Here is a 13,768-nt window from a genome sequence, read left to right as displayed (position 1 = left end):
TAGTCTGAAAATACTATAAAACATATTCCCTATCTGTATATTCTGTAAAACATAATCTTGAAAATACTGTAAAAACATGTTTCTATAGTATATCCATATTCTCATGCCATACAGTAATTTAAAATATTTTAAACTTATTTGATAAACTGTATAAATTCCTACTGTGAAATAATAGTCTGGTAAAAACATATAATTCATACTGAAATCATACTAGTTTTGCCTAGCATAGCATATTTTCCTTACCTGATTCTTGCTAAAAATCCTCTATTATGTTGGGTCCTACACCTGCAGGGTTCTCCACTCAACACCCTGAAAATCATATATCTTAGAACAAAATATCACTATTTTTACATCTACAACATTTCATACAACTACTGGAAAGTCAAATTTCAACAAAAAAGTCTTACCTTGAATCTCAGATGAAATCCAACTCCGTTCCATCGACGATCCACTCTAGCAGATCTGAAGAGGACTTTCCCAGGAGCGTCGTGGTGGCCTCAGATCATCGATCCTGCAGCTAACGAGACCGAAATCAAAGAGAGAAGAGGGAGAGATTGTAGAGAGATAGAGAGAGAGAGAGATAGAGAGAGAGAGAGAGAGAGAGAGAGAGAGAGAGAGAGAGAGAGAGAGAGAGAGAGAGAGAGTTTCTATGAATTTGCTGCATAAAAATCCAAATTTCAGCTATTTATAGAACTGAATTCATCGACGAGACACATCACCTCGTTGACGAGTCTTGAAGAAAGTTCGTCGACGAACGTGGACCTCATCAACGAATTTCAAACTTCCAAAAATCCTCTCTCACACTACAAAAAAACTAGTTTTAGTAATGAATTCAATTTCATTACTAAAAGTTGGTATTAGTGATGGTTTTTAAGAACCGTCACTAATAGTGTAGGCATTAGTGACGGTTTTAGCAGTTGTCACTAATACAACACTATTAGTGATACTTCTAAAACTGTCACTAATACATTCATCACTAAAAATTGCGCGGTAAACAATTTTTGTGCGAAAATTTTTCTGAAAAAATATTAGCAATGATTCTAGGGTATTAGTGATGGATTAAATTCGTCACTAAAAGTCACTTTTTAATGATAATTAACTAACTGTCACTACTAATATTTATGAAAATATAAATAAAATTTAGATAAGGGTATTAGTGACGGATTAGGAGAACTGTCACTAGTAGTAGGTTATTAGTGACAGTTTTGAAACCGTCACTAATAGTATTTTTATCTAAAAAATATTAAAAAAAAATTAGATAAGGGTATTAGTGACGAATTGGCAGAACCATCACCAATAATAGGGTATTAGTGATGGTTTTTAAACCGTCACTAATAGTGTTTTTATTTAAAATATATATAAAAAATTAAATAAGGGTATTAGTGACGGATTGGGAGAAACGTCACTAATAATAGGGTATTAGTGACGGTTTTGAAACCGCCACTAATAGTGTTTTTATTTAAAAAATATAAAAAATAATTTAGATAAGGGTATTAGTGATGGATTGGGAGAACCGTCAGTAATAATAGGGTATTAGTGACGGTTTTGAAACCGTCACTAATAGTGTTTTTATTTAAAAAAATATAAAAGAAATTTAGATAAGGGCATTAGTGACAGATTGGGAGAACCGTCGCTAATAATAGGGTATTAATGACGGTTCCAAAACCGTTATTGATGCTTAAAATCTAAAATTTCTTCCTAATTAACCCGCATCTCTGCCCATCCCTCCTCAAAATCTGAAATCCCCAACTCCCTCCTGTCGTCTCCCTCCTCCTTCTTACCCCTCCCTCCTCACTCCTGCCCCTTCATCCTTGCTCCTTAAGTCGTCACCCACAGCGTCTCCACCTGTCGCCGCCGCCCACAGCGTCTCTACCCGTCGCTGCCGCCCACACTGTCTCCACCCGTCGCTGCCACCCTCTAGTGCTTGACCATTTCCATGGTTAATAAGAATTGGCTCATTGCATCTTGGTTAAAGGTGAGATTTTAGCTTGCAACTAGGTCATTGATTTGCATTTTTGAAGTTGCTGCAAATTTTGGAAGCTGTTGGGTTATTTGCTTTGCTTAGTTGGAAGGCTTTTTTTTTTTTTTTTTGGGAGGCTTACCCGAATGTACAAATGAAATTATGCCAGTTCCATTCTTCCATCTAGCCCACGCACCCACCTTTTTCACAGTTCATTGCAATTGGAATAACCTTCCACACATAATTAAACCAGAAGATCTCTTTATCTCCTGGTTCAAAGGCAATGCTTTTACCTTCCTTCCGGAGTGTTTTTGTTAAAAAAAAATATAACAAGAACTTTCTTTTTTTGTGATAAATTTATTATTAAGATAACTATATTGCGTTATGAAGCAGGTTAGGTAATCAAAAGGCAAAAGGTATGAGCATCATTAGTTCACAAGCAAAGAAAAGTTATGGTATTTTCTCAAAGTCTTAAGGAAGAGGCTTTGTATTTTTGACAATTAAAGGGGTTGGTGTGTTCTGTTTTTGTTTTTAATATTTTTATTTATTTTGTTTTCTATACCATTGGGATTTGTCTAAAGGCAATTTTGAGATCATAATTTGAAATGAATGAATTTAAAATCTTGCATAAAAATATATACATTTTTTAAGCATTTTTAAAATTTTTGCTATTCAATAGTAATGGGTATATTGTATTTTAAATTTATATAATAGTGTTTGAACACGAGGTATAAATGAATTAGAAGATGAACTAGACGAAGGAAAGGAAAATGAAATAAAAAAATCAAGGAAATTACATTGGTAATATATTTTTTTCTGTCAATTCTACTTTATTTTGTATGCAGGACCATTGTTTTTTCATGCTCTATTCTTTTAAGGATCATTAATGTTTTCGTTAGTAGCTAACTTTATGGCTCAACTCATGAAATTTTAGTTTTTGTTTACATCATTTCATCCCCAGACAATTGCCTTATTTGATAGTATATAATACTTTAGGACCAAACAACATTATCAAATGTTTCCTAAAAGTGTAAAAAGGGTCAAGGAGACATAATTTAGCTATTCTTAGCTTAGATTTTGCTGTCATTGAGAAGGGTTTGTTATATAATTTTAGGTCTACTTTTGATAACTTCTAATTTTGATAGTGGGCATATCATTTGCAGTGTATATACAATGAATGGAGGGACTTTCTTGGATGGACTTCTGATCTGTGTGCTCTATTTGCAAAATCTTGGAAGGAGCAAGAATCTACCTACTTGAGAATGGTATTCAATTCTATTATTGTTTTTTTTTTTGCTAGGCAGGAATGGTATTTCATCGAAATTTTTTAAAGCTAGGGTTGTCTATTCATGGATATGAACTAATATATCATTTATTTTCCTTAATGGAAATATGCAAGGCAATGTTGCTTTTTTTATTTTTTATCAATTCTAAATATTTAAATGTAATTAGGACAAGAAGCTATTGTTTGAATACCTGTATAAATTTTGCTAGAACAAGAACAAATTTAGGTGGAGTTATAGTTCCAAAAATCAATTAATAAGTTTGCAATTAGTTTAGTATTGCTGGTGGCAAATCAAGAGCCATAATGAGTGTGGGGAAGCATGGAGATCTAGAAGCCACTAGCACATATTTCTTTAGAAATGCCACAATCTTTGCAATGTCACAATTAAATAATCATTTTCTTGACCTAAAGGTTTTTTGGAACTTGTGTGATAATGCCTGTGTTAACTCTTTACTAATAGTATGAATATTCTGTTATTGACTATAAATGTTTGATTTGCTAGCATGTTGCATATCCTATTCTAGATGCTTCCACTTCATTCTTTGGAGTTTATGATGGACATGGAGGTAAAAATCGGGAGGTTCACGTACTCTTATAGTGGGTGGATGGTTATTCTTTATCTAGTTTACCCGGAGTTTCTTTTCAAAATTGATTTCAAATGCAATAAGTCTGCCCATGTAGACAAAATGAATTTTAGCCTTTCATTTAATAGGTTTCCTTTCATCCACTTGCCTTATTATGGATGCAATGACCGCAAGAAGGGCATCAAGATTCAAGAGAAATAAAATTAATATTTAAATCATACCTTAACTATAAGAGACAAACTATCAGATGAAAGGTTAAAATTCATTTTGTCTACATAAGTAGGCTTATCGCATTTCAAATCAATTTTGAAAAGAAACTTCAGGTAAATTAGATAAAGAATCGTTGATGTAGCCACTACCATCCACGGCCTCGTCACCCTTCTCTGTCATTCATGACCTCATTGCAGCTAGAGATGGGTATATATCTAACTTCAATTTAATAGATGATTTAACTTCTGGACTGCATGCTTGGATTGATATATCTTGTGAATTGCATGCTGGTAGTGGACATTAGGACTGCATGCTTGATTGGAACACCACCTGCATGGTTGATACAGTAATGTGTATTGCTTGTTGGTAGATTCTTTTAGGTTGTTGCATGTCTTAATCTAAATGACATCTGTATGATGCAAAAATAATGTGAATTGCATGCTTTTGTGACTTGCAAGTTTGGAAAATGTTCAATTTATAGACGGCATGCTATCGAAAATTTGTTGACTTTTTTCCAAAATAATCATAGTCATATATCATATGCTCAAATGGTTATAGTGTGCTGAATGTTAAAATATTTTTGAAAGAATGAGTGAACTTTAAATAAACTTTGAACTTCATCTCTAAATTTACTTTTACATATGCTAAGTGAAAACTCTATCAATCATGGACTCATTTGCATTATTTCATTATTATAGTTGTTTTAGAGTCCTATGGAAGTCATGTAAACCATAAACATCACATTCTATTTTTTTATAGAACTATATTCTGATATATATTGTTTATGAGATGCATGAATATGTTACATTATTTAATGCTTATTATATGAAACTCTTGTGCACACGTAAAATTCATTACTAGTTGTAAATACCTAGGTTTGGAGCATATCTCTATGGAAAATATCATATTTACAAGAGAAATGCTGCCAAAATTTTTTAAAAAGCATATACTAATTTTTTTACTTTCTTAATTTGTAGGGTTTGCAACCGTCACAATGTCATGCACTACGGACACAACTTTTGACTTTTTTTGTTATCTGAACAGATGAAATTTCTGTATTTGAATTTGAATTTGTATAATGTATTTGTATTTAAATTTGAATTTGTACAATATATTTGTATTTGAATTTGAATTTGTATAATACATTTGTATTTTTCTTTAAATTTGAATTTGAATTATAATTAGAATTTTGAATAATTTATGAATTTTTTAACAATTATGGTTTAATGTTACGTATACGAAAATGTAATTACAGATTTTTACAGGAATTAATAATTGAAAAAAAAATAATTTAAAATTATTAGTGACAATTTTAAAATTATCACCACTAATTGTCCAATTTAAGTATTAGTGAATGTTTCAAAACCGTCACTAATAATTGTCTTTTTTTTTTAAGAGTTTTAGTGAAAGTTTTCAAACCGTCAGTAATAATATACTATAAGTGATGATTTTATAGTATTAGTGACTGTTTGAAAATCGTCACTAATAGTTGCCTGTGAGCAATAGTGACGATTTTCAAACCGTCAATAATAATAGAGTATTAGTGACGAATTTAAAACCAACACTAATACTATGGCTTTAGTGACGATTTTTTATCGAGCTGGTGTAGAATTTATAGTGACAGGCTTAGGTTTTTTAGTGACGGTTTTAATCTGTCACTAATACTATATTATTAGTGACGGTTTGAAAAATTTGTCACTAATAAGTATTAGTAACAACAGATATAGCGACTAATTCAACACCATCACTAATAACCTTATTTTTTTGTAGTGTCGGTATCTTCTTGTCTATGAAACTTGTCTTCGTCAATGAGACCCTCTTGTACCCTTGTAGACGAAACCCCCTTGTTCGTCGACGAGGACCTAATAGATTCTCTTGAGTCATTACATCCCAAAGTGTAATGTCATCAACGAACGTGAAGCGTTTGTCGACGAAGTTAGCTGCCTCCTTCTGTTACTGTTTCCATTTCTCTCCCTTTATTATTTAAATACCCTTATTCTTCGGGTCGTTACATGTTGACCACTATAAGTAAAGGGAAAGCAGTGCAAATTTTGGACCACCTAGGTTTATACCTATTGATAATCATCCTCTAGCTCAACCAACAAACGTGGCAACTAGTCCTAGTCCTAGTGCATAACCATTCATCCCAACTATACTAGTGTCAAGATTCCCATCAATGGGGACACTGCCAATTGTGATTACTGATACTGGAGAAAAAGGAGCAATTAGAGAAACAATCAAGGAGCAAACTCCAAGCTTGGAGTTTAACCGCAAATATGAGGTGCTAGAAGAACACATGAGGGCAATAGAGGGAACAAATATGTTTGGATCGGTTGATGCATTCGATCTATGCTTGGTGCCAAATGTGGTTTTACCCCCGGAATTCAAAGTTCTAGATTTTGAGAAGTTCAATGGCTCTAGGTGTCCCTTGACTCATTTAAGGATGTATTTCCACAAAATGGTAGCATATTCTAATAATGACAAACTTCTTATCCATTGCTTCCAGGACAGCTTGACTAGGGCAACCATAAGATGGTACATCCAGTTGGCGAGCAAAGATCTGCACCTGGAAGGATCTAGCTCAGGCTTTTATAGCCTAGTACAAGCATATTATCGAAATGGCCCTAGACAAGTTGACCTTGCAAAATATGAAAAAGAAAACAAGCAGACATTTAAAGAGTATGCTTACTGTTGGAGGGAGGTTGCAGTACAAGTGCACCCTCTAGTGGAGGATAGGGAGGCCATCTCCTTGTTTGTTAATACACTCAAGGACCCCCTATTTTAGCCATCTTATTGGGAGTACTCCTCAAAATTTTGCGGATTTAGTAACCACAGGGGAGCGAATTAAGGGATCACTCAAGATGGGTAGGATGAAAAGTACAGGGACTAAGTAGAGTTCTAGGAAGAAGTGGACTAGGAAAAATAAAGAGGGAGAGACCCAAATGAAACAAAGTCGCCCATATCACGAAGGAAGAGTTAGGTGGGCGAGTAAGGATAACATGTTTGAGGCAGCAGTCAATAAATATATTTTTAGAAAAAATTACTAAGAATATAAACCCATGTCATAATTAAAATTTTCAACAATCATAATTTTTTTTTTTAAAAAAAGCAACACTTAAATACCTTTTAAAAATTCGATGCTGAAATAATCCGATAAACCAAGAAATAATTGAGACTGGTAATGTATGTTGTGTAAATATTAATAACTAAATTATCATTTTTAAATTATCCCTAAGAGATGCGAGGAATGAGATGCCCATGTTTTAAGGAATCTTTTTTATTCCAATAAATGTGAAGATGCCTACTGCGTTAGATTCTGATCAAAACGTAGGATTAATGAGATGCCATAGGCATTGTGTTTACTAAGGGCCAATTTGTTCTGGAAAAGAGTGTTTTTTTTTTTTTTATCATTTTTTATTTTCAAGAGATTTTCAAAAAATCACAAAAAAATATTACTTTATTTTTCATTTTATGAAGAAAATCTAAAACATAGTAAAGATAAGTTTTCCAACTCTCTTATGCAAATGTGAAAGATACTGCAAATAATATTGATTTTTTAATTATAATTACTTAAAAAATATAATAAAATTAAAATTATTTTTTACACTTGAATACGACCTAGATTTTTTTTTTTTTTCAAATAATTTACAATAACAACAACAATAAAATCAAGCCTTAAGTCCCACTAGGTGGGATTGGTTATATGAATCATTTTTCGTTAATTTATACAATTATGGACCATTTCTTTTGATAAATTTAAGGCTATTAAATACTTACTTATTATCTCATTACAAGTTATTTTAGTTCTATCCCTATCCCTTATATTACTCCCCACAGTAACTAATTCACTCTTTCTCGTTGACGCACTATGTGGCTTATGTTATAAGTGTTCAAAAATCAATCATTTAGATTGCACATACAACGCAAGCTTATTAACATAGGAGATGTTAAATTCTAACCTTGGCCTTCTCCATATCTCAAAAAACAAACAAAAATAAAGTATATATAACTAGAGAAAGGGTATTGAGTTAATTGAATAATTTTTCAATTAATAATACTCACTTTTTAGGCTATTTAATGAACTTTCCTAGCTACTAAGTAAGCAGTTTGAATATAGACACTTTATAGCACAAACATTGTTATAAATTTTCAAAATATTGAAATTTCACTTAAGTCATCACTCTTAAATTATTAATATTATTATTCAAGCTAATTAATTCTATTTTCCAATCTTTAAACCAAATAAAAAAAACTAACATGATTTATTAATTATATATTTGTAAACATGTATATGACTAGTGCTCAAGTTCAAACAAATGATACTCATCATATAATATATAAATTAATATATAATTCATGTGGACAGCCATCAAATGTGGTCGGAATTTCCATCCTTTTCTAAATTGCATGCCAAAAGCTACACCAACCATGCATGCATGCACGCACTCTCCACTACATTACAAGCATTGACAAACCCTACGTACCAATTCCCAATTCCCAATATTCCATTCTCATTTATATGTGTATATGATATTCCTCACCTCTCAATCTCTATTGATCTCATCCATGCACGTAAACGCATTTCCTCTCTCTCAATCTCACTCCCTCTTGCCAGATATAGACTACCACATTCAAGCATGCATGCACGCACGCGCACGCACACACACACACGACGTCGTTTAACTTCGATCTTCTCCGATCAGGCCCTGAAGCCGAGCTGGTAAGGAAAGCTGGTGGTCCTCAACCACAGGTTCCCGTTGATGAAGGGACCGGCAGTGAACTGAGCAGCCTCGTTCCTGTTGGTAATCACCTTGTACCCTCTCCACTTCACTCTGCGGTCGGTCCTGGCTCCCGGTCCTCTGTTAGCGTACTCAGCGAAGAACAAAGTGTTCAGAGCAAAGTCGCCGTCCCAAGCCATCCACCCAGCAGGCTGGATAAAATCGCCGATCGTCGACTCCATGATCACCGTCCTTGAGAACTCCTTCCAGGGGCGGCCCAGGTATGTGGGGATCTTGAACCTCACCGGAAACAGCTTCTGCTCCGGGACGATCCTGCAGTTGTGGATGACGATGCCGGAGGTTTCGCGGCGGTCGGATCTGCCTTGGGCCGTGACGGCGTTCTGCTGGTTGTCCATGGGCTTGCGGACGATGAGGAGGGAGTTCTGGATGACGGCGGCGGCGTCCCCGAAGATGAAGTCGACGGTTCCGGAGATGACGCAGTTGCGGTAGAACTGACGGTGAGCCTGGGTGTAGAGGGTGTCTTGGTACCCGTCCATGCGGCAGTTGTAGAGGGCAGACATGTCGGATTGCACTCGGAGTGCCACTGCCTGGTGTCCCTCTGGACCTGCGGTGTTGCTGAATCCCATTGCCTTCGCGATAAACCCATTTCCAACGGCGGCTGCGTACACATAAACATATAACATATTAATTATTTACGCATACAATTAATTATAAAGAACAAAATGCATGTCCATGCGTGCGGGCATGCAAAAATTTAAGTCATTAAGAAAGATGGAAGACTCACAGAAGGAGGCAGTCTTAAAAGTGCTGAAACCAGAAGTGTAGCTCTTGCGTCCTGTGACAATGGTCTTCCTCGGCCCATCTCCATACATGAAGACGTTAACCATGTTCTTGTCCACCATAACTTCCTCATCGTACACGCCAGCCTTCACGTAAATCACGTACCTTCCCTTATTGTTCTTGGGGTACGCCTGCAGAGCAGCCGTGATGGTCTTGTACTGCCCGCTCCCGTCCTTTGCCACCACAGCGTTGGGCTTCACTTGTTGCGGACCAGCCGCCAAGAGCTTCCTGTCAGCGGCCGACATCCAGGTCGGGAACCCGTTCTCGCCCATCCCGATGTCTCCACCGAGAAGTCGGCGCGAGTTGGAGGCCTTCAAGTCCATGTTAATCGGAATATTGAAGGCGGAGAGAATCTCCGATATCTCGGACACGAGTGCGAGGGCGTTGCTGGTGAGACGTGTGGCGTTGAAGAGGCCATCGGAGGCGGACTTCTGGAACTCTGGCTTGTCGAATCCGTCGATACACGACTGCTGGTACGAGATGACGGCGCTGAGCCAGTTCTTGAGCTCATCGGCGCGGTCGTTGAGGGCGTGCATCTGGGCATCGCCGACGGAGGAGAAGGACGCCTGGAGCTCGGCGACGGCGGACTGAAGCAAGTCCTTGCAGTCCTCGACGGCCATCTTGTCACGGGAGCCGTCGGAGGCATTGGCGAAGGAGCCGCTCTTCTCGAGGGCGGCCTTGACCTCGTCGATGGTGGCCTTGACGGCGGCCTGGATGAAGTCCTTTGGGGTGGCGCTGGCGTTCTGTGCCACGGGCTCGAGGCTGTTTGAGCAGACGTCCTTGTAATCTGTGTGGGCGCACATGGAGGAGATTGCCTTCATCGACGGCGACTCCTGGACGTTGGAGGAGCCGCTGCTGGAGCGGCTATGGATCCCGACAATGACGCCGATCACCACACCCACCACGAGGAGGACGGAAAGAGTACTTACGACTACTTTTCCTACCATTTTGATTAGCTTCGCCTCCCCGACCGATTAATTGACGGAGGGAGAACGACAATGGCTGGAAAATTAAAGAGAGAGTAGATTGAATACCTCTCCCTCTTTAACAGAGGATGGATTTATTGGTGGAGTTCGGCGGTGTGGTTTTATAGAAGGTGGGCTGCCTTAAATTAGGTAAGGTACGTGCATGGCAAATTAAGCACGTAGGGCTGTCCCTGCATGGAATGGGTTAGTATTGGACGTACGTCGGAGTTTCTGACCGTGCTTTGACCTGGTCCTCAATTAACTTAACTCATTGTGCCCAAAGACATCGGAGGTGCCTATATTTACTACCTACTGAGATTAGGGACAGATCGATTGGATTGGATTGGATTGGTTATTGTTAATAGGAAGGAAAATTTCTTTACTTAAAACTCATTCCTCCATCCATCCTCTTGCCCATAATTAACACCAACTTTCGGTCCAACGTCCGAGCTAATTTTAGAATTTCAGTGCTTTTTGTTTTCTTTTAACCCTCACGTCTCTAACAAATAAAACAAGAGGCCTCAACTCTGATTCTTAATGAGTGGTGCAATGTAGGGGTTGATTTATATATATATATATATATATTAAAATGATGGTATTGGAGATTCTTTGGGCACTCTATTAATTCACCCGGATAATGCACCCATTCTTCTACCTTTTTTTTTTTTTTTATATACTAAAATACTAAAGTATTATCTCAAATAGAAAGTCATAGTCTCGCAAGACTTAAATCTCGTTTCTTTGACTTTGAAAGTCTTGAATTTACCATCTGAACCATCATAACTTGATGTGCGAAATAAAAAATTATATGGTGAATAAGTGATTTTATAAAAAATAATTTTATTTCATTTTATTCTATTTTTGTATACCAAATAAGTAGAATCATTATTCATACAAATTAGATTTGATTTTCATGCTTCCTGCTTCATACAAATATTAGTCTCATTATTCATATATGGTATCTGGTAAGTACAATACACTTTGTCTTGATTTAATGGAGATGAAAGCAATAAGCATTTAAATTTAATACAATGAAAAACAAAACAAAAGAGTAATTTTAATTATGATCGAATCTAAAAAAAAAAAACGAGAACCTATTCCCTCAATAAGTGATATATATATTAAAGTAAAAGTGAAATCAGGAAGCCTCTTAAGCTTCTTGATTTCAATTCAATTGAAATCAGAGAATGCCCCCCTTGCTGATTCTCGCCAACTCTCTTTCTCCCTCTCTCTCTCTCCTCAACCACTCTCCTCAATTTCTTCCCCGATTCTCGGCCAATTAAAGAAGGAAAAATATCATTGGTTTCCATTCTCGGTTGCCAACATTTTAATCATAGTGGATTCGTGATTAGGGCATCGTAGACACCACTCCTGGGATAAAGTAAACTCTCTCTCTCTCTCTCTCTCTCTCTCTCTCTCTCTCTCTCTTCAATTTTTTCTCAAATCTTTAGCCAAATTGACGATCGGATACCACCACGGAGTCCTAACTTCGATTCTTGTCATTTTAATCAGAGCAAATTTTTAATTTGGGTTTCTTAGGCACTACTCCAAGGATAGGGTAAAGATAACAAAATTATATTCGATAATTATTTTTAATTTTAATTAGTTATTGGGAGTGGGTGGGCCTAAGAAATATTAAAATAATTGTAATTATGGGATTGAGTTGATTAAATTGGAGAAATGTGATTTCAGGGTTTTGAGCTCCAAAACGCCGTGGGCTTGGGTTTTAGGATCTTCGCAGGAATTCTCTCAGTAAGCAGGTAATGAGAATAAATTATAACAAATATTTTTTAAAAAATTAACTGGTTGGAATTAAGTATGTGAAATTGTGAATACTGTTTATGCTTTGGTAAAACTATGATATTGATATTTTCCCTGTAATCATTATATTATGATTATCAGTTAAAAATTGTGGCATGAGGAATATGAAATAACAATTTTATTACTGAGAATGTGGTTGATATTGAAATATGTGATAATATGAGATACCTAGATATGTTTTTATTCAGATATGAAGATATGAGAAACCCAGTTATGTTATATATACACGTGATAATATGAGATTTATATACAGATGTGCTTTTACTAAAGAATGATGAAATATGATATACAAATATGTTTTTACTGGAAAATGATTATGTACGAGATATACAGTAATGTTTTATAGAAACGATGAAATGAGACATGCATATATATTTTATACTGAGATGATGATATGTGAAATACATAAAGTTATTCTATACAGAAATGTTCAAGAGAGAATTATACAGAAATGATGAGAATTACAGAAATGATGAAATGTGAACATATAAATATGGAAATGAGAACCCTAATAGACCATAGTTTATAGAGTACGGTACCGTTGTCAGTATTTGTGATTAGTGCAACCACACGTCTGGTACAGAGTGTGGCGAGACAGTCGATTGGGCCTGTGAAGGATTGTGTTACCCCTTGGGGTCCGGACCAGGATTGGGTAGGCTAATCGTACTATAGACGTGTTTCCTATTTTGATTTAATCGGGTAATCGGGTAGGCCAACTACGGTTAGATCCAGCCTTCGGGCCACACAACCTAGTCATGTGGGGTGAATACATGACGAAGTGATTATCCTCAAGATGGTTTCTCATTATAGAAGCAATAATGAACAGTCATAAGATATAGACGTGTAGTGTATTTTATACTGGTGCATGCTGATAAGCTAGAAAATGTTTTATGAGAAGTGAAGAGTGAAATGAACAAACATGAGTTATGGACGAGTTGTGCTTTATGCTGGTGGATACTCATGGGCTCGATTATGAAAATGAGAAATGATATGAGAAATGAACAACTGTAACGCCCCAAAAAGTGATAGTCTTGGGAATAAAAAAATATAAAAAATAAAAAATTAATTAATTGATTAATTAAATTATTATTATTAATTAAATGATAATAATATAATATACATTAAATATATATATATATATATATATGTGTGTGTGTGTGTGTGTGTGTGTGTGTGTGTGTGTATATATATAAAGGTAAAAGTTATTATATTAATATATATATACATACATATATAAAATTAAAAGAAAAAAACAAAAAAATAAACAAAGCTTCAGGAAGCACAGAGAATCCAGAGACCACGCTCTCTGGCTCTCTCTCTCTCTCTCTCTTTCTTCTCTCCTCTCTCTCTCTCTCTCTCTCTCT

General features: G+C 35.9%; 2 protein-coding genes across 2 annotated transcripts; one reads left to right on the top strand and one right to left on the bottom strand.

Moving 5' to 3' along the window:
* The first annotated feature begins 6,215 nt into the window (after positions 1 to 6,215).
* LOC131156132 (uncharacterized) lies at positions 6,216 to 6,824 on the top strand. The gene has a single exon (XM_058109578.1). The coding sequence runs from the start codon at positions 6,216 to 6,218 to the stop codon at positions 6,822 to 6,824; it is 609 nt and encodes a 202-aa protein (XP_057965561.1).
* A 1,914-nt stretch (positions 6,825 to 8,738) lies between these two features.
* On the bottom strand, positions 8,739 to 10,565 carry LOC131155657 (pectinesterase). The gene is made up of 2 exons (XM_058108930.1): positions 9,563 to 10,565; positions 8,739 to 9,436 (listed from the first exon to the last, which is right to left on the bottom strand). Exons 1-2 carry the CDS (start codon positions 10,563 to 10,565, stop codon positions 8,739 to 8,741), a joined length of 1,701 nt encoding a protein of 566 aa, XP_057964913.1.
* Positions 10,566 to 13,768: the final 3,203 nt, after the last annotated feature.

Source organism: Malania oleifera, chromosome 5 (assembly GCF_029873635.1).
Source record: "Malania oleifera isolate guangnan ecotype guangnan chromosome 5, ASM2987363v1, whole genome shotgun sequence".
Lineage (NCBI taxonomy): Eukaryota > Viridiplantae > Streptophyta > Magnoliopsida > Santalales > Ximeniaceae > Malania > Malania oleifera.
Note: the sequence above shows the minus strand (reverse complement) of the source record. Positions and strands in the feature narration are given on the sequence as shown.